A 24710-nucleotide genomic window follows, 5' to 3' on the forward strand; every position below is an offset into this window, starting at 1 on the left:
GGCAGCTGCAGTGCCTGGGCAGATGTTTGTTCATTTGAAGCGTCTTAGTTTTATAATGCTGTTTCTGGAATCCCTCGGCTTTAGTTGCATGAAGAGTTGTGAAGTTCAGGGCAGGAAGGAAGAAGTGCTGCAGTGCCAGCTCGTTCTTTTTTCTTCTTGCCTACAATGTTGTGGTTGGCTCTTTGGGAAATTTGGAGTGTTTGCCTGCTGCATTTGGCTTCTGTATCCTTCAGAAACCTCATTGTGGCTTCCTGGTTCTGCATGACACTTGGCAAAGGTTAGAGAAGTTGGAGGAGTGCTCTGGAATTGCCCAGGGAAAGTTTACCAGCTGTTCATAGACAAAAAAAAAAAAAACCCAAACAAAAAAACAAAAACGTAAAACAAACAAAAAAAAAATCCCCTTCAGTCCTTTAGTCTCATCTTCTCTGCCAGCACTGACCCATGCCTCAGGGACAGTGACCAGAGCAGCCAGCTCCTGTCCCTCTGGGGAGTCCCTAACAGTGAAATGAGTCCCAGACTCTGGGATGTTCCTACACCACCACAATGTTGGCCCCAAGAGCTTTGGGTGTGCAATTTAAACCACAAAATCTCTCTTTGGATGGTCACAAGTGGCCATGGTCCAGCTTGGTACACCACAGCAGCAGATGGAGAGCTGTGGAACAGATTTTTCTGGGGCAGATACATTGCAAGCACATGGCTGAGTTTTGAGTCACCACTCAGCAGCAAGTACTGACTCTTGAGCAAAAGCAAGGGAAAAAGGCTTTGTTCAGTCTTTTACTTGGCTGCAAACTGATAGAAGAAAGTGAGATAATCTCTTACTGGGCTTTTGCAGAGCTGGAAGTACATCCCTGTCCCTGCCCAATACTTATCACTGTTCTCTGTTGCTTGATTTGGGAATGCAGAGCCTCATCCTGTGGAATTGCAAGTGAGCTGCAGTGCTTTGCTCTGCTCCTCTCTCCGTGCTTGGATAAGTGGGAGCTGCATCTGCTCCTCGTGCAGAACAGTTCCATGTTCTGACTGTCAGCACAGAAAAATGGGGCAGAAGGGGATGGCAAGAGTTGTGCTGGGTGGTTGTATCTGCAATGAGATGAGACATCAGTCAGGGAGAGGCACATCGTGAGGAATCATCCGTGTACTCATCCAGGGAACAACAGTTATTAGCTGAAGTGCCTTTTTGTATTGATTAAGATGTGCAGAGGGAAAATTGCCTGGTACATCTCTGGATTATTATTTTTTTAAAATCATTTAAAGTTTGGTACATTTAGTAGAGGAGCTACCAAACCCTGCACCTCAGGCTGGGGTGAGGTCAGCATGGCCCCCCTCCTCTCCCATGCATGGGAGTCAGGGCTGCAAACTTCCCACCACTTCCTCTGTCACCTCCTTTTGCCAGTACTTTATAGATAATAGAAACTTTATAGATATAAAAGCCTTATTACATAATGTCCAGAGGGGTAAAATTGTGTTTTGCTTCAGCTCCTAGTTATTAGTAAGTGTTTTCAGATTTTACATTCACAGTTTTCAGAAGTGCCTGAGGTCTTGGGTGTGAAGTTTGAGGTGCTGCAGTGTGGCCACTTGGAGTGGCTGCTCATCAGTTCATTCCCAAGTGGTGAAGCCTCCTGTGGTGGCTAAAACTGTGGCCATTCAGCCTCTGGAATTCTTTGAGTCACCCAAATACTGAGATCTGCCCAGTCCTTCAATCCTGAGCAGCCATGGGGGCTTCTCTTCTTGTTCATTGTCTCTTTGCTGTTAGCTTGTAAACCTGTTAATTCATATTGATTCCTTTAATTTCCAAAGGAAATTGCTACAAGGTTAAGGTAGTACTGACAGAGGCTGTTTCGTACATGTTTTTAATTGGTGTTTATCCATTCTGAAAAATAGTGTTGGGGTGAAGTGGACTGTGCATGTAAAGCAATCAAACAAAAAAAGGAACCAGTTAGCATTTTAATTGAGAGTGTTATGATTTTGCATACTCAGAATCAGTTTTTACTTCTCCAAATCCATAATGCAAGGGGTTCTTATGCCTTGAGAGCCAAACCCCTCTGTCTTTTTGCTCTCCTCTGGCAGCTTGCTGTTGGGGGCTGGTCTTGGCAGGGGGGTGGCACATCAATCCTCAGGCTCTACAAGCCGAGGTGATGCACAGAGAGCCTGGAAGAAGCCCCCCAGCTGTCTCATGCCTCCATAAAGATATTTAAAAGCAAGTCCTCACAGCAAGAACTTACTAGCTAGGAAGAGTGTGAAGCTAGACAGGCTTTTTGTCTGTGCTGCAGTGGCTTTCCTTGCAGTCTGGGCAAAGAATTTGGACTCGGACTTGAAATTTCATTAAAGCAGTTGTTTGACAGAAACCTGGCGTGCCTGCATCCACCAAGTGCCTGTGGAAAGCAGATTGGCTTTTGCTGGAAAAACCTCTGACAAATTCCAGAAGCTACAAATTTGGCTTCTGGAAATGGTGTTTCTGGATGGCATTAATTCCTTTTGTCTTTCTTGGACTTGATGGTGCCTCACAAGGATGTAGTTAGATAGTGGTACTTTGTGCTGTTTTGATGTCTTTTGGGCCACTTTCACCTCTGGATGGGGTCTCTTGTCTGTCATATGTCTCCAAAGAAGCCACAGTGGCTGTGCAGCATCTGTGGGTGTGCTCTGGGGTGCATCAGCCAGCCCAGCTGAGAGTCTTGGGGAAAAAATAAACTGAGGACTGAATTTGGCTGGCCAGCACCTCCTCCACACAGCACACTGAAGCTGTGCAGCCAGTTTGATATTAAACTGCTTGAGCAGCTTTTCCTCTGGTGCTTTTTGTTGTGAGCTTTGAGTAGGTGGACTGAGATAAAACTGCTCCAGTGGCTTCTTCTGGAGCTTTCCTTGCTGGCCCCTGGGCAGAGCCCTTGTTTTCATGTGGGTGGCCAGGCAAGCAAACAAGTGCCTCCCATGGTGTTGTCAGCGCTTTGTCAACCTCTGGAGCTGCTGCCCCCTCAGTGAAGCCCAGTCCTTTCCCATTGGGGGATGAATTTTCCATTTGGGGGATGAATTTTCCCTTATTCTGTTGGAAATGTGGATTACCTCAGTGTTTTGTTTTGTTGGTGGGTTTTTTTGATTTGCCTCTAGGTTGTTGATGAGAACAAGGACTTTTTTGTTCTAATTGCCAAAAAATGACAAGTTCCCTGTGACCAGCAGCCTGACAGACTTTAGGTGGGCTGTTAAAGCTCTTGGAGTTGATCCTGAAAGCTGTGCATCTCCACAGTTCAGGAATGATGCACTCGCATTTTACTAACAAACACAAATAATGTATTTGCTTATTTGCTACTTTATCCCATCACTAGAAATGCAGTAAAATACCAGGGGGCTGTCACTACAGTCCTTTCTGGTCACTCCTTTTGGAGTCAAAGGTGGATTTGGATGGAGGCTCCTGTGTTGGGTGTGTGATGTCTGCCCTGGGTTATAAACACATATATTCACACCTGGAAAAGTACATCTCAAATAAAACACAGCAACAGATATTTCTAAAGCCTCTGAGATCAGGTCAGCAGTCTAGTGAAAGTGATGGCTGTTTTTATACAATCCCTGTATGGTTTGAGGGTCTTCTGCCCTCCAATTGCTCCCATATCCTATAGATCCCATAGATCCCAGGACACATTCCTGCTCCTGTATGAATTCCTCAGAGCTGTGCTAGTGGAACTGGGGTTTAGCACCAGCAGCTTTTTATGCCAGGATTGCATCCAGTCCATGAGAGTGGATGTGGTCAAATCCCTGCTCAGCTTCTCTGCTGCAGTGAAGGGAGATGGTGAACTCCTCGTTGTCCTAGTTGGGGTTTTGTTTTGGTTTCTCTTACTGGAGTTGTTCTGCTTTCTATAAATATCCACTAGAGCAGAAGCTGCAGCTGATGGCCTTGCACTGAGTTGTCCAAACTGTGGGCTGCTCTTGGTGTGTTCTGGGTTTTGGGAAATTATTGCTGAAAGAGCTTGGGTCTGTGATGATCAGGAAAGGGGAAGAACGTGTCAACTGCCAGGAAGCTGCTGGGAAGGTGGCACAGCTGGAGTCCCCTGTGCTCTGGGAATTGGAGTCACTTGTGTTCAGGGCCAGACGCTGAGAGAGGGCACTGAGAACATTTTGCAGTTTCTCAGGGTTCCCCTTTGGGCACGGTGTCTGCTGTCTGCCCCAGGGCTGCCCTCTTGCACAAGAGCTCTGGAGCCTCTGTAGCAGTGCTGTGGGCAGCCAGCCCTGCAGGGAAGTGCTCCTCCAGGGATGAGCCCTGCAGTGTGTCTGGTGCACAACCTGCATCCTGCAGCAGGAGTGTTTTCCCACTGCTGCACATGGATCTTAATTTATACTGTATTTAGAGCCCCATGCTGGAAGGCTGAGTCTCAGAGACTCGGAGCAGCTGCAGCTCCTGCTGAATCCACTGACGTCAGCTGGAGCTGAGGGTGGTGTGTTTTCTTGCTCCCAGTTCCATCCTAATCATCTTGTTGAAAAGGTCCCAGTTTGGCTGCAGTGATAACGAGCTGTCCGCAGCAACTGGCCAGGAAAAATTGCAAGGAGGGTAGTAAAGTCAAGTGTTTGTGTTCATTTTATGATTAAATCTTGGTAGCTCTGCTGATTAGTGACAACATTATAGAACAGGCATTTGGGTGCCACCTTTTGGGTCATCAGGCTTCCCTGTTTGTTGGTATCAGATCCAAAAGGCATCCTGCTGGACCCAGAAGAGCCCCCTTGGCTGCTGGGTGGGGTTTTAGCGACCCCGTGGCAGGGGAGTTGGGATTAGGTGACCTTTAAGGTCTCTTCCAAGCATTTCTGTGATTGTCCAAAGTGCACCTGAACCTGCTGAGGGTGGGTTGCAGCCAGACCAGAGCACAGCACAGCATGGCAGCAGAGGGGAGGTGGGTGCTCAGAGCTCACAGTCAAACTTGCAGGTGTGTAACAGCTAAAGGTCAGTCATGGAAACAGGAGCAGAAGGGGAGAGGCAGATTTGGTGCATTGTTTGTGCTCCAGCAGGAGCTCACAGCTGGGTTTTGGGGGCACGGAAGCAGTGGTGCTCCCTGAGCCTTTTGGGGAGAAGGCTGGTGCCCCAACCAAGGAGCTCACACAAAGGAGGGGAATAAAATCTATGTAATTATTTCCTCCTTTATTGCCCGGAGACCAATCAGAGCCACAGTTCTCATTGGACAGTGTCTTGCAGATTTATTGAATGTGCTTGCTGTACCTGCAGATGAATTTTCATGGGCAATGTTGGTATGTTTATGTTCTTGGAGCACTTCTGGGATGTGTCTGCTGAAAAGATACCATTTACTTTGCATAATCAGCAAAAAAGAAAAGGTGATTAAGCATATGAAGAGTTTCCATTGGCAGAGAAGTTGATGTGCTGAAATGTGATGGTTTTACAAGGCACAGCCAGTGCTGGGGGATCTTTTACTGTCTTCAGTGTAGGCTGCTCCAAAATGTCTGCTGTGAAGCTGGGATAACACATGCCTTTATTTCTGAGTGTGATCTGCCTGCTTGGGCTATTTAGGGTTCTAGGGCAATTAAGAAATAAGTTCAGTTAAAAATGGTTTGAAGCAACTTCCAGCATATTCTAAATCAAAGTTATTTCACTGGTTCAAGCACTCATGCTGAAATAAAATAGCAAAAAAATAAAATTAATCTTTGGGTTGTTTTTTTTAATCTTGGCATATGAATAATTAATATAATTTCAGTATTAAAAGTAAAAGACTTTTAAATCATATTTGCTACTGTGCAGCATAGATTGCTTTCCTAAACTTGATGGTATGGGCTGTGAGTTTGGAAAAGCTTGGCCAGATGGGTTTTCAGCACCTTTTGCTCCTGTATCAATATCGTCAGGGCAATAATGTCTCTTTTGTATAGAGTTGGGTTTTTTTCAGTTACTCACCCTGTTCACTGAAGAATGGTCTGAGGAAATTAGGTCTAAAATGGTTCATATACTGAGGGAATTTTTTACAGAGACTGGTTGGGGGGTGAGGACAGATGTTCTGCTAAATCTTTAGATTTTTTATAAATAAGTTTCCAATAAAACTGGATGTACAAGGAAATGATTTATTGTTGTCCAACAGTAAGCAGAAGAAACCCTTGACTCCAGACTGTACAATGCAAGTTTTGGAAGACTTCTAATTCACACTTGTGCTTTGATTGAAGAATTAATGGTTCTGGCTTCTTTCTTAGTTTATCTTGGACCATGTTTCCTTTTCTCTGTGTTTTTTTTCCAGACTGCTGCGGGAACAGTGGATCAGAGCCAAATACGAACGAAAAGAGTTCATCCACAGTGAGAAGCAGGAGCCTTACTCTGCAGGTAGTGAAACACACCTTTGGCCGATAAGTTTTTTGATGTCCAGCACCCTCCATTTTCCTGCTCTCTGTTTATATGTTACGTTGATTATTGCCCACACATCATTAAGTAGGAGTAAGTGTGGTCTTTTGCACGAGATCCCTCCTGGCATTCCCTGTATTTGACTTGGAATATTGGGAATTTGGGGACCTGATGGAAACAAATCAAGAGTCTTTCTGTCGACTTCCATGGGCTGGTCACCAGGAGCAAGTCAGACAAGCACCAGTGGGTTTGTTTCTGGGAGCAGGAGGTGTGAAGCTGGATTGAAGTGGAGATGGAGGATGCTTGTGTCCTTGGGGAGACTTTAGCTTTGGAGAGATGGAGTAGCCCTGTTAGCCTGGTTTGGGTGTGTGCACCACGCCCCCCACTCCCCCAGGGATCTGTCCCTGTCTTTGCACAATCCTTCAGGTGTCAGCAGTGGGACTGGGTCTCCCTGTGGCACAGTCAGAGTTCTGCAGTGGCAAAGGTGCAGCTCGTGTGACAGAGCTTGTTTCAGCAGAATCACAGTGGCCTTGCAAGGGGCTGGGATAGTAGAGCAGTGGGCTGGATGATTTTCTTGCAGAAGGGCAGGATTTGAAGAGGAGACACAGAGCTCAACTGTGTTTGTTGTGTGGCTGCACCAGCGTGAGAGTGCATGAAATTAGCTGGGTATTTCTTTGCTATATGTAAGTGGCATTTAATTTATTCTGCATATTAAGTAGTTGACACCAGCTCTGTGCTTGGATGACTCTGGGATAATTTTATTAGCAAAGACCATGTTACAGATTAAAGGTTAAAATATTATTTTCACGATGCTTTTCAAGACTAATAATATGCAGGTAGCTCCAGCAGTTTGCTGTTATGAAAACCACAATTAAATTCTGATCTCATATATCCTCAATTTATGTTTTGAGCATTTCAACTCTGCTGTACTGTGTACACGAGGCACACAGTGTGTGGGGAGTATCCATATTCATAGAGAGTACGTTAGGCACATTTTTATTTTAGATTTTAAAAACCCGTCTGCTGGAGTCAGGCGTGTTCTATTAACAATAAATAGTTTGATTTCTTAGATAACTTTGGAATGTATCTGCCAATGTGTGTATAATACCCACCCAAGAATAATGTTTCCAGTTTCTACCGTGCAACTTCTGGATACAAAAGCTGGGATCCAACCAAGTACTTGAGGAAAATGCATAATTTTAAGCACATGATGAGTCCTTTCGACTCCAAGAAGAGTGTGTACCTGGTTAAAGTGAAGTAGGTGCTTCAGTGCTGTGTGGGAAGAAGGGCAGCGTGTTCTGAGCTCTCTCAAAGATATTATAAGAAGAATTCAAAGGGGAGTTTATTTTAGCAGCGTATTTTGTAGGTGTTCTTCAGTAATGTGGCTGCATAATATTTAACTGCATGCTGAAGTGATGGGGTTTTCTCACCTCTCTTTGAAGTTCAAAAGCCATTATATACAGAATAGAGGAGAAGAGGGTGAGCCATTTTCAGTGAGCAGTGCTCTGGGGAGGAGGAGGGGAAGAGAAGCAGGCTGGTGGGCACCACGTGAGTGGTGTATGAGTGATTTCAGGTTGTGAATTGTCTTTGAGAGTGGCACTATCTCCAAAATCCAGCCTAGGAGCCATGCAAATGACCTGGGCAGCTGGGATGTCATTTGTTGATTCTTCTGGACAGTAAATTCCAAAGGGAGCCTTGGCCAGGTGGCTCCTCCTTAGGGGAGACCAGGCTGATGTTACAGCAAAACAAAGCTGGGGATGCACACACCAAACTCCCGGTGCCAACTTCCCCCTGCACCATCACAGCCCCCAGGTGTAGCTGCCCACCTGTCCTTCACCCTGTGCCAAAAAGTGCTCCTCCTCCCAGCCTGTCCTGCACACTAGCTGATGAGGCAGTTTTCAGCCCTTGGGCTGGGAGTTGGTTCTTTCCTGGGGTCATGTCCTGAGAAGGGAGCCCAGGGAAAAGCCCGTGTCCCGTAGGAAAGCAGCACACTGGATGTCACACGGTCATTTTGGTTGTAAAAGACCCTCAAGGGCATCGAGTCCAGCCCTAAACTCAGCACTGCCAAGGCCACCCTGGGCCGTGTCCCCAGCAGAAATGTTCCTCTGTGTGTTGGACAGTTCTTGCACCATTCCAGTGGCACGGGGCTGTTGTGTCCCTGTGCTGTTCATGGTGCTGGAGCTCCTGTGCCTGGGGGTGACAGAGGCTCTGGGCTGTTGCTTGTTTCTGCTGTTGACCTGTGAACAAACTGAGGTGGCACCGACAGCAGGGAGCCCTCCTGCCCACCCCACATGCAGTTGTGTCTCACTGGAGTCTACCTATAGCTCTGTTTCTTCCTAATGCTGTCTCAGACCATTTTTCCTCACCCTCCTGAATTCCCTGGAGCAGTGTCAGGTTACCAGTTTCTAAGCATGAAACATTTTGTTGCTAATAGAAATGTCAGTATCCATTTTCTCGTGTTTGCTGGAAGATTTAATTCCATTTTCCAATCCCAGGGGCTATTTTGCATTCTGATATTTGTTCAATAATTGCATTAAAAAAATAAGAAAAACCTATATTGGAATAGTTTTGAGCAGCATCCTTTTCCAGGCAGTCTGATGAAACTCTGGTCAGAAATTCAGTGTTTTTCAGAATATCCTTTGGGGAGAGACTGTCTGGAGCCTGTAGATGCCAAGCAGAAGCTATCACAGCTGAACTGCCAGACTTAGGAGAAATGAGCCTCGGGACAGGAGTGTCAGATGTGCAGGTCAGGGCTGAGAGAGTCGTGCAGGGAAGCCTGGCAGCAGGATGCAGCAACCTTCAGCTGCTGGGGAGGGGGATAAATAAGAGGCAGTGTGGGATGCAAAGGCAGCAGTTGCCCCAAAGGATCTTGCATATCTCCCAAACTGCTGGGAAACATCTGCCTCGTGAGATACAGAGTGATGCCAGGATCAGAGCTGGGAAACAAAGACAATTCCCGTGTGCAGAAATCCCCAGTGTGGGCAGCTCTGAGCATTGAAATCAGCTCTTGAGCCTGGCAAGGGCCCTGGCTATGGATCCAGTCCCTAAGTGAGATATTCCCTCTTGGGGATGTGCTGCTGTACCTCACAGCCACTTGCCCTCAGAGGGAGATCACAGTGGAAGGTCCTGTAAGGGGGATTTAGAGTTCCTTGCTCCCCTAGGAAGCCTTGGAGCACAAGCCCATGTGCTGTTCCCAGCTTTGAGCTCCTCTGCCCCCATCGTGTTTGAGAGTGATGGTTGTGTTGTTAATGGGTATATCAGCAGCATTGATTTTAGAGTGAGGAGTCAGGCTGAGTTCAGATGGTGCAGTGAGATCAGTAAAACTGTGATTAAATGTTTCGGTGATCCACTATCGATTCCCAGAGACACCCTCTTATACATCTGAGCTCTTCATTCAGCTGCAGTATGAGCTAAATAATTTGTTTGCCCTAGCCAGGCTGTATGAAACAAAACATTATTTACACCCCAGCAATCCTAATTAACACCATGGCCACATCCCTTCCTCTAGCAGTACATTTCTTGTACAACAGCACAGAGTGATACCAGTCTTGAGACTCTCACATTAACATGTTTCAGGTTGGCTTTATCCCTTCTGGTAAATGAACTGGCAAAATTACTGTCAGTCTCCAGCTAATTGTCCCCCCTAAAGGAGTTTAATGGGCCATGGGTGCTGAATTCTCCTAGAAACAGGGGACAGTTGTAATTGCCCTCAGAGTCTGGATCTGTATCTCAAGGCAATTGCAAGGTTTGATGAATTTTAAAAATATTTTGATCAGTTTTAAAAGGCTTGGTTGTTTTCCAGTGCTGTTGATAGATGGCAGAGTTATGGCAATGCTTCCCAGAGGACCTGCTGAAAGTTGGTTCAGTTGAGTGCTCTTGGTTTCTCTTAATCAAGGGATTAATTTTAACCAAGGGAGGGATGGAGGAAGCAAAAGGGAATAGTCTTCTCAGGGCTGGAGCACTGTGATGGTATAAACTAGTCAAGGTGCATCAGTTCTGGTGCAGCTCATCTAAGAACGAGAGAATGGGAACGTGGCCAAGAGAGAGCTAAAGGGAATTGTTTGCTCTTTGAACTTTGACTTCACTGCTTTCATTCATTGGCCTTGGGAAGTTTGGGCTTCTCAGCTGCTAAAAATTGTCACAGTTCCCAGGAAAGTGTTGGAGGAATCCAGATTTGCACCAGGTGAAGGTTTAAACCCTGTTCTTTGGGGTGGGAGTTGGAGGACTGGGTTTATTTGCCTGGTAGTTCCATAGATGGGTGGGATGACCTGTTGGGTTGCAGAGTAAAATAATGTGGTGTTACTGCAACATGAGGTGGCCTGTGAGCTTCCACTGGAGCTGCTGAGAAAGCTGGAAGATACAGGCAAAATTTGGGGCATATTAGCAAAGTCAGTGATAGTTGGGGCTTTGGGCTCTGTTGGATTGTATTCCTGTATTTATAGTACTGTGGACTGGATCATATTGTCACTATTCAGGATTATTGAGGTAGCATTTCTCTGAAGGTGCCTATTTGCTTGTAGTATCTTCTGTCAGCACCCTAAGGATTACTTGGCTTATGTGTTGTTTCCTATTTGTCTGCAAATATGATGGCAAAATAAATTATGAGACATAAAAGAACACCCTAAAATAGTAAAATCTGTTAATATGCACTTTCCATTCCATGAGGCTCTTGCATAATTTGGGCAGCAGTTTGAATTAATTTTCCCCTGCACTCACACAGTTGGAAGGAGCTCTGACTGCAAAGCACTGAAGAAAACACAGGGGATACAAAAACGTCCTTCCTCAGTGTGAGGAAGACACCCTTATTAGCTCAGTGTGACCTGCAGTGATGTAATGCAGTTTATTTTGGGCCTCATCAGACAAAACAGAGAGCAGTGTTGCAGTTAAAATCCAATTATTTTAACTGACAGACCTGATCCTCTGCTGTCTCTTACCCCATTTCCTCCAGCTAGTGAGGAGCTGTGGGTGTCAGAGCGACACCAGCTCTGCTGTGGGTTTTTTCACAACCTCAGAAGCAAATTAAGGGCTGAGCAGCACCAGGGGAGCAAACCAGTGCTAATGGCAGCCTCGGGGGGCACGGGGCTTTCCACACATCAGACAGCCCAAAGCACTGAGCAAGGAAATGAAGCATCAGCTTGAGGGCTCCTGGTGGCCTTTGCTAAGCCCTGAACACTCGAGGTCTGTGAGATGTTTGTGCAGAAGGGGGTGTGAAGCCACACCAGAGCCATCCCCTCCCTTTGCTTTGTGCAGCAGAGCCCAGGGGTGGAGGTGGCATGGGGACATAGGTGTGGTGACACTGTGGCTGGCTGGGGACAGGCAGAGTCCTCTGATCTATGGGTGCTCGCAGGAAGAGAGGCTGAGGGTGGAGAGGGCCTGCAGGCTCAGGGGAACTGGGCATGTTCTGTGCAGCCTGCAGGATTTTAATGCTGTGTGCTGTTGGGGCGGGAGTCATGGTAGGAAGTGTGCTGCCCCAGGGAGGTGACTTCCCCATGTCCTGTCACACTCACAGGCTTCCCTGTGCCAGAAAATCACTGCCCTGCTCGGGCTTGGCTCAGCTCCCGTGCTGCAGGGAAGGACATTGAACCAGAAGAGGAAAGGGTGCTGGTGGGGAGGTTTAAAGAAAGAGCAAAGTCCCCATTCAGGGCACTGTGGTGGTATGAGGGTTGTGGCAACAGTGTTCCCAGATTTGGGCTCCCATAGGAGGTGCAAGGTGGGTTGTTGGGGTTTTTTCCCTATTTCTTGTGCTGGTTTATGCTGTCTGAAAGTCTTTATGTGGAGCACTGCTCCATCCAACTGGACCTGCTCCATGGTCAGAGCATCATCCCCATGGGCAGGGAGAAACCCCATGGGGGTGACTTGATAAGGGTGAGGCACAGCTCTTGTGTGAAACCTGCTCCTTGCAAGTGGGGAGAGGGGCTGTAGGTCCTTCCTGCAGCAACTTTTAATTGGAGACAAGACACCAGATGTGCATCTTAAATAAAAGAGTTAAACAAAACTCTATTGCTGAGGTGTTGTCAGCTAAATCAAGAGCTGCTTTTAGCCCTGGGAAGGATTTGAGCCAGCCCATGTGTGTGGTCAGGATGGCAGCCAGCTGCCATCTCAGCTTCTCTCATGCAGACCAGCAGGAAGATTTAGTTCAGTGTTGTTTTCTCCCCTAGTGCAGCCCACATCCTTGGCTGACGTTCCTCTTTATATTTCCACCAACTCCAGGGCAGCTCCCCTGGCTTTTCCCAGGTGAAGGTCTGGGGGTGGTCAGGGTGATGCTGTACAAACACAGAGCAGGACTGGGGTGTGGTTGGGGGTAAGGTGAGAGCAGGGAGATGCCAGCCCCTCACAGAAGGAGGGACAGTGCCCCACCACAAGGGTGGTTCTGCAAAACTCAGGGATGAGGATGATTTTTTTAAGTGGGTAAATGACCCTATTGCTTTATAAGCGAGAAAGAGGGAGGAGTGTTCAGCAACTACAGGGAGCCACATCTGGCTGAAATTATCCAGGATGCTGAGAAGCCAGAGGGAGAGATGGATGAGCAATGCTCACAGCAGCCTTGGTTCCTTAGGAAACAGAGCTCACAGGAGCAATAAGAGATAAAAGCAGCCGTGTTGAGGGTTATCAGCAGCATCTCTCTGGGCTTTATGGGGGCACCGTGTGCTGTAGGAGAGCTCAGAGGGGCAGAGCAAGGTCACCTCCCTGTGTGCCCCGGGGTGTGCAGGAGCATCCCACTGCCTCCCAGGGGCTGGGTGCCATTGCCTGCTTTGGGCTTGGTGTGTGTGTGAAATAATCCTCCAGCATTTCCATGCTGAGGCTGCCGGGGCGAGGGCGGGTGTGCCCGGCCACGGTGCAGGGCTTGTGCCTCCCTTACCTGACCTGACCAGGTACACAAATACTTTGGCATCGGCTTCGATGGTGGTTTGGGTTTTTTTTTTCCCTAAATTTTTTCTCCCTTCCCCCAGTTCCTTATGAGCTTACAACATCTCCTCGTGCTAAAAATAACCTTTGGTGTGGGAGCGGAGCCTCCACGGCTCCGACCGCCCTTTGTTGGAGGGGCTGCAGCACCAGCCCGGGGCAGCCCGCTGTGTCCGGAGCCAGGGCTCGTCCATTGGCTCCTCCATCGGCTGGTCCAGGGGCTCATCCAGTGGCTCATCCACTGGCTGGTCCAGCAGCTCTTGTCACCCGTTCTGCAGCTCCGGGTGCTTTGTTGATGGGCCGCCAGCGCTCTGCCCAACAAAACCAGTTCCTGCTCCCCACTGGGTGTCTGGAGCAGAATCTCCGCAGTGATGTTGGTGTTTGTGTGCCCAAAGCCGTGGAGGTATTTCTGGGGAGGGCAGTGAGGTTTGAAATGTCACTGTATAAACACCAGGTCACGTCAGACTCTGAATACCACAGTAAAAGCTTTAGTGCCACATAATGCTGCAGATTTATAAATGGCCTTTAAAGCCCTGGCTGCGTTATGGGTCTGTAAAGTGAATAGTATCATGCAAATAAAGAGTTTATTTCCCCCTCATTCTGCTTTTCTTTTGCTGGCATATTTCCTGTAGTGCCAGTGACTTGCCTCCTGATTTACACCATATATAGAAATGTAGAAAAAGCCTAATTATAATTGGCTCTTCTAACATTTTGTGAGTTGAACTTCTGAGAATACTGGCTGCATCTTGATCCAAAGGTCTGAGTTTTTCAGAAGTTTCTGTGGGTGTAAATCCCTATTTAACCCCAATGCAGATGTGGCTGATGGGCAAACAGCTGTCAAAAGCTTTAACCAGCCTTGATCTTAGTCCGTAGAGAGGAATTTTCAATATAAAGAAATAAGTTAATTTATTTCTACTTAATAGCCTCAAAAAGAAGTTGCTGCTTGGCTCCGACTGCTTTTTAATGTCACTGTTATCTGATGCTAGTTGTAAAATGGATTAAATTCTCTTCTGATGCTTGAAAGGCTCAAGTATTAAAGCAGGGCTTTGAGAGAAGCTCCATAATTTTCTGCTCTGCCCTTACTGATGGGAAGCTCTTGTTTTTGTGATTCAGGGCAGCAGTGTGCCTTGAGAAGATGTGGCTGTCACAGGACCTGTGGAGCATCCCTCACTGTGGGATGCTTTTTAGTGCTGTCTTAGTCTCTCTTTCCAATCCCTGTAAGAAGATTCCTCATAGGCCTAGAGATGGAGATAAAAACGTAATTGCAGTGTGGTTTAAAAGCAGCAAAAATCAGGATAACCCGGTATTTTGTCGAGAATTCATGTTGGCTTTTGCAAAGCAAAGATTTGGGCATGGAGGGGGAGATGCTTTGTGGTAGGAAGTCATGGCACCAGTGCCCTGCAGTGCATGTTGGTGCTTGGTGTGCACACTAGGATTGCATCAGTGGTGCCTTCTCTTAAATCACCTTTTCCAGTAAATTCCCAGCAACCCATTCCTGTGTCTGGCTGAACCAAAGCACCAGGTTTGGCTCTCACTGGGTTTCAGCAAAACCATGTTACAAATCTCTGCACTCAGTCCTGCCCTTGTCTGTCAGGGCTTGGCTGGGTCGCAAAGGCTGGTTGCAATTTCCCTCCTCCCAGCTGACAGCAGGAGCTTGGCCCTGGTGCACCCAGGCAGAGTGTGGTTGTGCCCAGGGCAGCTGAAGGTGGGACTGATCTCTGAACAGGCTAGATTTGTGCCTGAATGAGGAGCCCAGGGCACAGGGATGCTGCACCTCTGGCATGGGCCTCTGCCCTGTCTCAGTGTCCCAGAGGATGAAGTGATTTGGCTGCAGAGCCAGGCAGGGATTGTATCAGGGAATTTGGCTGCTTGGCTGAGTTTTGCAGCCTGCTGTGAGCTTGGTGCTGTGCAGGTTCTGCTGATGCTTCTCTTTGTGTTTGTAGAAGCAGTGGGGAGCATGGCAGGGAGGGATGCAGGATGTCAGGCCAAGTGGCAGTGGGGCTCTAGCCCTCTCCAAAAAGGATGCAGCCTCCATTATTGGCTTTTCAAAGGAGCATTTTAGCATTTAAAGAGAATTTTTTTGCATCCAGTGCTCTGAGTGCTGTACAGATCCTCCCAAAAAGCAGCCCCTGCCCAGAGATTTCCGTCAGAGAGCTGGAGGTGTGAGTGCCTGATGGAAATTACAAACCCTGCAGCTCTCCCAGCCCAGCACCAAGGTCACTGGAGGCTGATGTGCTGCTGTCAGGAGTGGGTTAAAGCACGAGCAACCTTGCCTGGCACAGCAACCTCCTTCTCCTGCTGCTGAGCCACAGAGAGGCCTCTGTTCTCCAGCACTGACATCAGCCCCAGCCAGGACATGAGTCACGCTGGGAGCCAGCCTGGGGGGGCTGCTCCCCCCTCCCCACCCCTCTCTGCAAGGTGAAACCCCTCTGGGTGGGTCTGAGCGCCCCCCCTGCTCACTCCTCACCTGTGCAGCACCTGGTGTGGGTCAGGCGTGACATTCACAGCCCCAGGAACAGGGAATGACCCCAGTGGGGTGTGTGAAGTCTGCCAGCCATGCCTTGCCACTTGTGCTGTGGATTTTGGGTACAAAAAAGGGGAATTAAGGCCTAATTTGTTGGGGTTTTTTTTTTCCAAAACCTTTTGCCTAATAGGGACAACGTTTTGTATAATAGGGAAGAAGAGTTTAAGATTAAAGGCTCTGGAGAAAGATTGAAATGGTTGAAGGAGGAAAGTCTACAGCAAAGTATGTTCAGCTGAAGCAGATGGGACCCCACTGCTGATGCTCAGTCTCTTTTTCATGTCTTCCCAGTGTAATCCTTTATGCATTTAACATTACACAACTCTGTGTCGGGACTTGCTCCAAGAAACCTTTCCCCATCCTCTCCTTGGGGGTTTGAGGGAAATGCAGTCATTGCTTTAAAACAAATGACTGCTTCTTCTTCTTCTGCCTTGGTGTGCCCTGGCACTGCTGCCATGGGAAGTGGATGGGGGGAGATGCTTTTCAGGTCACTTCTGCTCTCTGCAGCCTCACCCAGAGCAGAGCAAAAACTCACGCAGTGAGTGAACAAATATTGAACCAAATTGCTTTGGAAGGAAATGGATCCATTTGAAAAAATCCACTCAAGACACCAGCAGCAGGTCTAACCCCCGGCCAGACTGACAGCCTCCACTGCAGCATCCTCAGTGGGTTTGGGACAGGAAATGGGAAATGGGACAGGGCTGAGGAGGGAAGGGCTGTCCTGGAGCTGCCCCTGGTGGGTCCCAGCCTCACTCTGTGTCAGCAATTTCACAGTACAAATGGTGTAAACATCAAACATTTGCTGCAGTAAAGACGAGGCACATCAAAGGGCTGTTTAACAAACTAAACTCAGGAGGAGGATGCAAGGGGAGATGACAGTATGGTTTGTATCACTGTTACATTTCCTCGTGCCAGGGGAGCAGGGCTGTGACAGGGACCCGCCCGTAGCATCGCTCCCGTGCCGGGATGTGCTGCCATTTCCCCAGGACCAGCATCGTATGACCAGGAGCTGGGGGAGCCTTTCAGTGCCTTTCAGGAGCTGTTTGGAAGTGCTGATTCAGGCTTGGTACAAACCCCTCTGAAAGAGTGCTGCTGCCTCCTGGGCTCTGTGGGAATCAAAGGAAGATGCTGCGCCACTTCCCAGCCTTGATAAGGAGACACAGCACAAAGCTGCCACCAGAAGGCAAAGGAGAGGGCTCCAAATGCAAAAGCTTGTCTTTTAGAGTTAAATTTGGTGCATTTTTTTATTTTATTTTTTTCTATCTCTCTGAGCTATGGCAAGAGGCCAGCCACTGCTGTTATGCTTTCCAGGAAATCCATGAACATTGCAGTGACAAAGTGATGGGGCGGTGATGGATCTTACAGAAAGCTGCTGTAGGAAGAGAAACATCTAGCAAAGAGAAATACTCTGATGTCTTCAACTCCCCTAGAGCAGAAAAGCCTTTAGGCAGCCAAAACTTGCAGTTGAGAACCTGTGGGTCTCACCTTAGCGGAGGAGGAGCAGCTGGCCAAGCCAGGCATTGGCAGCCAGCTCTGGGAAGGGGTAGCACCACTGAGAGCTAAAGCTGGATGATCACAGCTAGTTTAGGATCCAGCTGTAATTTTAACAGCTGGTTCTGTCAGGCTGCCTTCAGCACAGCTCTGATCCAAGCTTCTATAATTAGCCAAGGAGCAGCAGCTCTCGTGCAAGGAGTAAGGCAGCAGTGCTGCTGGATGCAGGGGAAGCAGAGCAGTGTGGGTGTGGGCCTTGCTGAAAGGGGTAAGGGCTGCCCTGTGAAATTTTAAATAATTGGTGTAGGGGTTTTTTTGGGGTTTTTTTTTTGTTGTTGGTTTGTTTTTTTGTTTTGTTTTGTTTTTTTGTTTTTTTGTTTTTTTTTTTTTTGTTCTCCATCTAAGGACTTCGTGCAAAATATTTCGTTAGGGGTTTTTTTCCCCCCTCTCAAAAAAGCTCACCTAAGAAATGTTGTTTCGTTCTGTGTCATCCTCTAACAGAAATATTTATATTTATCAACTCAGATCAAAAGCATTGAATTTGTGGTCAGTCTGAGGTTGGTTGAATTTGCTGAAGTGGTGCAGTTTCTCATGGTGGTCTGAGCCCCTCCAGCCCATGGCAGCTGAATGTGCTGCCTGTGTTTTGGGGTGTGCTCTGAATGTTCCCTGGGGATTCCCTGGGTTGTTCCCTGGAGAGTCAGTCCAGCTGGTGAGGACAGACCATAAGATCAGCAGAGGTGTGAAACACCCCAGCTATAATTATCATGACACTCCTGTCCTTGAGCTTTCCCTGTCTGAGGTCAACCAATTTGAATTAGTGTATTTTGATATTGCTCAGGCTGCCTGTTCCTGTAACCTTGAGCTTTTGCAGTCAATAAATGGACCTGTACCAACTGGAGACAGTTGAAGAGAAGTACAAGGCATTGTTCTCCATGTCTTGGATGATAATCATGTAAGGAAATTATAGGAGAGCCATCCCTTTGTATTTTCTATGCTTTATGAGGGTAGTTCTTGGTGCTCCAGGTCTGGTATTTCTCAGTGATTTTATAGTGTGCACATTCACATTCCCTGAGTAATGACACAGGACCAGAAACCTGGGGCATCTTTCTTCCACTAATGAGAAGGGAGCGACTGGGAAGCAATAGGATAACAAAGAACAGGGAAAAGGCTGTTTTCATGGCAACTCATGGTAGCTTAATTAAATTTCTAATAAAGGAAGATCCATTTTACTTTGGAGACCTGCGCAGGGCCAGGCGGTTTCTGTCTCTCACCAGATAAAGAACATTCTCCAGGATGAGGTCATGTCTTTTTCTGGAGTTTGCCAGAGATGCAGCTGAGTTAGATCAGCCTCAACTCTGAACCAGAGCATTTGATGATGCTTCTTTCTCACCAACACCAGCCCACATCCACCTGCACTTTCCCCCTGTAGTGAGCTCACTCGAGTTTTCACCTTGAAATCTCTGGTGCAGCAGGGAAGGCTGGAGCAGAGGGGTTGTCCACACCCCATTTCTGGCATGCTTACACTGGAGTGGGACAGGGAGGTGCCTCCCCAGCTGGATAAATGGGACTGGTTTTAAAAGTGCAGCTACTGTTGAAGTGCAGACACAGCAACCACCTCCAGTTTCATAACCAGGGCAGCCCCTGAGGGAAATGTGGCATGGCAGTAACAAACAGCATATCCCCAAAATACCTAAAAGACAACGGGGTTGCTCAGCAGGGAGTGAATTTCAAACTTTCATGCATTGCAGAGAGTGGGAGAAAATTTTAGCCTAGCCAAGCCAGTGGGAATTTTGGTCAGTGATTTATTGGGACAGAATTAACTTTGATTTATATAATTCCATGAGTTCATTAAGTGGGATTATGCTTCTCCAGGGAATGGCAGGTGAGAGTTCTAGAAGAATCAAGGTGTGCAAATGTCCTTGTGCAACCTGGAGGTTGTGGCTGTGCTGCCAAATGCTCCTCCCTTGACAGCACAGCTGCCAGAGCATCGTGTACCAGCTGAGCTCTGGGACAGCTGAACACCAGCAGCCAGGGCAGAAACGAGCCCTAAATTAAAAAAATTCTCCTTTCCTATATCAAGTTTTCACTGTAAATGCATTGAACACTCAATAAAAGACATCCAGGAGCCAATGGCAGCACGGCAGCAGATCTGCTCAGAGCCATTTGGATTTCCCTTCAAAGCAGAAAAGGAGGAGTGCTATGTGTGTGTGAGAATGGCTTTCCATGATTTATGATTGTATGGAAATGCTGCCTGTGTGGGGGAATGCTTTATTCCAGGGTGCCCCAGAACAGAGAGTCCTAAACACATCTAAAGTCTGTGGTGAACTTCTCTGCTGATTTCTGTACAGCTCTGTTGGGGGCTTAAATTCATCTCATCCTTGCTTGGATTGATGTGTGTGATCACAGATCAGGGGAGCTGCCTGGGCTGAGGATTTATTTATTGATATGGGGAAAAGATCCATGGAAAGCTCTTCAGGCTCAGAGACTGTTTTAGCCCAGGTGTGGTTTGAGGATGCCTGTGTAAAATGCAGACCTTCAGGCAGCTCCTGGTGCTTTGGAGGTGCTGTGAGCTGAAGCCTGAGCAGCTGTAGGCTGGTGAATCCTCACTGCATGAGGAGGTGTCAGGGTTGTCCCCTTGCAGTGTCTCACCTCTTTGCTTTCTGCATGAGCCATTGCAGTTGTCTGGGGCTGCAGGTGGGTTCTCCCTCACCTTGCAGAGGGCCAGGCAGGACCAGCTCCATGAGGCATCCCTGGGCAGGGCTGATGATGGTGTGGGATGGGGCAGCAGCTCCTCCAGGGGCAGGGAGGGAAGGCTGCAGGACATCTTCCTGTGCAGCTTCTGTGCAATAACTCACAGCGGCTGCAGAGAGGAATTTTTGGAGTGTTTATGCCTTGACCAAGGAGGATCCTTGCCCTGTGGTTTGGGAGTGGTTTGGCTCTCAGGATTCATCTCCTGAAGCAGCTGCTGCAGGATGTTATTGTGAGTTAGCACCGCGTGCCTGCCCTTAAAGGTTTTCTCGCCCGGCTTTGCAGCTAAATCAGGCTTGGAGTGCACTCAGTGCTGGTAAATGGGCTGAACATCACACCGGGAACCTCCCAGCTTTCATCTGCCTTTTATTATGAACGACTGGCTTCAAAAGATCAAAACCTGAAGGTTATTTACCTGTAGCAGGATTTTTTTCTCCAGGCAGCCAGCGGCTCCCAGGTGGGTGTTGCAGGGATGCCTTTCGGAGAGGAAGCATTTGATTTCCAAGTCAAATTAGATTCCACATTCAATTCTCAGCAATGTAAGTGCAAGGCTTCCAGTAAAGACATTTTCTGTAGCAAGGGGTTGTAACATCTCCCAGCAGATACAATCAAATTGTGCTTGCAGCAGCCAGCTGTGGCCTTATCTTTAATATGTAAACACTTGCTCAGTAATTAAGTTACCACGGAAGTTGTACTGTATCGATGGTCAATTATAAGATAAACTGATAAAAGGGAGGATGTGGCTGTCCTCTTTATCAAACTTGATATGCCTGCAGCAGTCAGGTGAAGACTTGGGAATTGTATAATTCGGTGTTCTCTCTCCATGCTTGTTCCCAGGCAGCATTTTCAGAGGAGGTGAGCGCTCACTTGAGAGATCAATATCACTCTATCAAAAGGAGTTTCTTCTCTGATGAGAGTCCTTTGCACCATCTTACCCTGCAGCTACTTGCCCTATGCCTGTCACCCCCTGCTGCCGTGATTTCCCATTTTTTATCCCACTGGTGGCATCCCAGGCTCAGCAGAGGCCCCTGTGTGTCTCCTTCAGCCGCACAAGGGGCGAGGTGATCCCATCTGAGATCCCTCCCGGGAGTTTGAGTGACTGTGTTAATGCCTTTGTCACCTGAGAGCTGCTCCGCGGGGAATCATAACGTGTGATTAAAGAAACCAGTTAAAAACAGCTTAGGAAACTGGATTAGGTACATGATCTCTTATTATGGCTCCTTTTAGCTGACAGCCCGCTGAAAGAAGGGGGGTCTGGATTACATGAAGAAACATCAGACTTGACAGGAGTGTTTTCTGACTGTTCGGCTTAGTGGTGTCATGTACAATTTTAATCAGATTTAAATAGTGGCAAACATCACAGGCTTAATGGATTTCAGCTTTATTATTGGGGCTTTGCTTAGAAGCAATTTGGATTTTCAGCTGTGAGCCACCAATGCAAGTGTATTCACGATTAAGCGGGACTGGGAACCCGGAGACTGACCTTGCATTTAATGCCACATTTGTGTGGGGGACAGACCTCATCTTATTCCTGTCAGCCTCAGGATCTCCATGTGTAGTTAAGCTCAGCCCCTGATCCTTCCATGGAGATGGTGCATTTGGCAGCTGAGGAGCCCCTTTTTCCATTACAAAATCAAGATGAAGCAAGATGACAGTATCTTCTTGCAGTGATCTGGAGAACTGGTTCTCCATTCTTGGCTTCAGCCTTGAAGTTGTTCCTAACATGATCTAAACAATCTCTGTCCTCTGCTTAAGGTGTCATGGGTTGCTCTTCTTGACCTTCCCGTGGTGAGGCTTTGTCTGGTCCCCACTGTGCCACTTTAGGATGATTTGTGTAGAGGAAAAGCAGTCTCTGAGGACACTAACACCTGTATTTCTACAGAGGTGTGGTCCTGCCTCCAAACTGAGTCTTTTGCGGTGGTTTTGGTTGGTTGGTTGGTTGGTTTTTTGTTGTTTTTTCTTTTTTCACATTTTGGGAGAAGGTGCTGTGGAAGAAATCAATATTGAAGGTGGTTTTGTAAAACAGTGTTGACTTTGCTCACAGGACTGGTCTGACTATCAGAGGCAAGTGACCATTTCAGGACCCTGTTGGTCATTGAGTCTGGTCAGCTTCTTGGTGCTGCATGGCCCTGCATGAGCAGAAAAAGTAGGAAAAAGGGAACATCAGTCGTTACAAGTTCCACTTCTATCAGTAAAGGGAAGTGTGTGTTCCTACTCCCTTGTGTTTTCTGTGCCACCTCACACCACCGACCTGAGGTTTCATCGACTTCCAGCTCTGAGCTGAGCATTAGTGAAGATGTTTTCCCTTAGAAGGCCGAGGAGATGTCTGCACAATGTCATCTGAATCATCCACTAAATCCTGGCTTTCTGTCTGCTGTAGCCATTCAAGCGCTAATTGCCTTTGATTAAGGCAATCGTTTGCAGAGTGAGTGGGTTAATTGGGTATTGTGGAAGCAATCAATCTCATCAGCTGCTTGCATCCAGAGCCGAGGTGACAATGCACTGGGACAATAATTGTTTTATGAGCTCCTGGAAGGCAGCAGAGGCAGACTGGATGACAACAGGAAACCCTTCTCTGGGAAATGGCCTTTAGGAAAGGTAATTTGGATGCTAAGTGCTCATTAAGGGAGGACTGATTGATTGGGAGCTGGGAAATTTTGAGCCTCTAAAACGTGGAAACGGTGTGGGTGTCAGGGTGCTGCACTTGGGAGTTCTGGGGCTCTTTGGCCCTGGCTGGATGAGATGTGCAGAGGATGGGGTGTCCTAAATGAGGAGAAAAAGTTGTCTTCAGGGAGATCATTCTCTTCTCAGGCTATGAGTGTGAGCTGAGACACGCCAGGCACCCACCTTGCCTTAGCACTGAGCACACCCTCTCTGCTGCTTGCTGAGGCTGCCGTTTCCAAAGAACTGAACTGTGCAGGGGCAGTAGCAGCTCCTGGTGCCTCCTCACCTGGTCAGTGCAGGAGGACTCCTAGGGGAAGGGTTCCCATCCCATCATATCATCAAAGCTCCAGGTCCCTCCTGCCACGGGGATGCTGAGACCTCTCCAGCACGGCTGTGTCTGCACTGCCCAGTGTGGGACCAGCAGGAAATGCTGTATCCAGGGATGGCTGCAAAATTATTGCAGGGAACTTCTGAGCTCCTCAGCACAGCTGCAAACAGGCAAAAAACCAACCAACCAACCAAACAAACAAAAAAAAAAACCCAAAACAAACAAAAACCACCCCAAAACCAAACCCAGGCAAAAACCCGCTGTGCAGGGGAGCAGGGTGCAAGCTCTGAGGGGTTTGAGGACCTAGACCCTGCTTGCATTTGGAAGATCTGGGCAAAGAGGGATGTTCTCATTCTGTGGACAAACTTAGTATTCCTTGGTTTCTGACTTTTACTGGAATGCAAATTCTTAAAATATGCAAATGTAAGTCATTGAAATGTCTTGCTTTGATGGTGGCTGAGTGCTGCAGGAAGAAATGTTACAACTTAGAGCACTCAAACCAATCCATTTACACTGACATGGCTAAACAAGAGGTGCACAGTTGGTTTTGCAACCCTGTTCAAAGTCCAGCCTGTAAGGAAAATATCGAATGTGCCACCTTCTCCATCCAACCCTTCACTGTGGACAGTGGGTTTTATTTCAGAGGGAATGTCCTTCAGACTCTCTGTTTAAAAAGGAGGCTGTAACACGGGGTCAGAGGGATGTGTGATGTCAGGGATTCCACACTCAGCTGCTCCCAGATAATTATGCAGTTCCTTAACCTCTCAGAAAAGGTGGGCACACCATGCCCAGTGAGTGCCAATCCCCTGTCCTGCCTTAATTAACACCTTCCAGTGCTAATAGAGCAGAGTGCTCAGCTTTGACACACACAGGAGTGGCCGTGTACACCCTGCAATTTTAGCAGCAAAGTGAGGGAGGTGGACTTGAATCTTCTCCAAAGCTCTGAATTGGGGTCAATGCACGTTAACTGCTGAGAGGAAGGAAGAATGGCTTCTGCAGGAGGAGGTGCCCTGCCTGAACTCTAGGAAAATGGGATTCTCTTGGATTACACACACAAGTACATTTTTTCTCTTATTCAGACCCCCATGCCTTGGCTTTCAGTGAGACAAGAAGGCAAGAAACCTCACAGGGGTGCATTTGTGTGCTGCTGGATACACTCAGGTTTCTTCTCAAAGCCTGGTTTTACCACAGCCCTAGAAACATCGTGGGAACAAGCAGTTCTGTTGCCTCTTCCCAGATGGAACGGTGAAATAAGGAGCCAAAGATCAGATGTGGTTTTAATTCCCAGTTTATAGTGCCTTACTAAGGATGATAGAAGCAAAGTCCATGCATGTTGGTTTTTGTAAGCCAGTGGATCTGATTGTTCTCCTTGCAGGAGGGATTCTTCTTCTCTGAGAACAAAGGGTAAAACTGAACAAGCAATTTTGGGTATTTCCTGTAATCCACATTCTCAGAGACCAAACCCCCCAGTATTAACTAAAGTCTGTAACAGCTTCCTGAGGTGGGGAAGTAGCAATGTCCCTCTTCTTTAAAATGGGGAACTTGAACCAAATGCTGGTAGAGGTCAGATGGAAAGATGGTGGCTACAACAAGATGTTCTTGATATAAAATCCTCTCCCCTGTTTCCTCTGCAGCCTCTCAGGCAGGGGAAGGCTGGGCTACCCTGGAGCACCCAGTGGGTGCTGCCACTTTTACATGCCTGCCTTTCTGCAGCCACCAGCCCACCTGAGCTGCCACAAGGCCAT

General features: G+C 47.7%; 1 protein-coding gene across 1 annotated transcript in view; it reads left to right on the forward strand.

The window, feature by feature from the left end:
* The window catches only part of ADAP1 (ArfGAP with dual PH domains 1), a 49776-nt gene that overhangs the window by 14330 nt on the left and 10736 nt on the right, over window positions 1–24710 (forward strand). The window contains exon 4 of the mRNA XM_083872816.1: window positions 6210–6292. Within this exon, the coding sequence (XP_083728942.1) occupies window positions 6210–6292 (83 nt within the window). The remainder of the gene's footprint in view (window positions 1–6209; window positions 6293–24710) is intronic.

This window comes from Zosterops lateralis, assembly GCF_965231275.1.
Source record: "Zosterops lateralis genome assembly, chromosome: 15".
Classification (NCBI taxonomy): Eukaryota; Metazoa; Chordata; class Aves; order Passeriformes; family Zosteropidae; genus Zosterops; species Zosterops lateralis.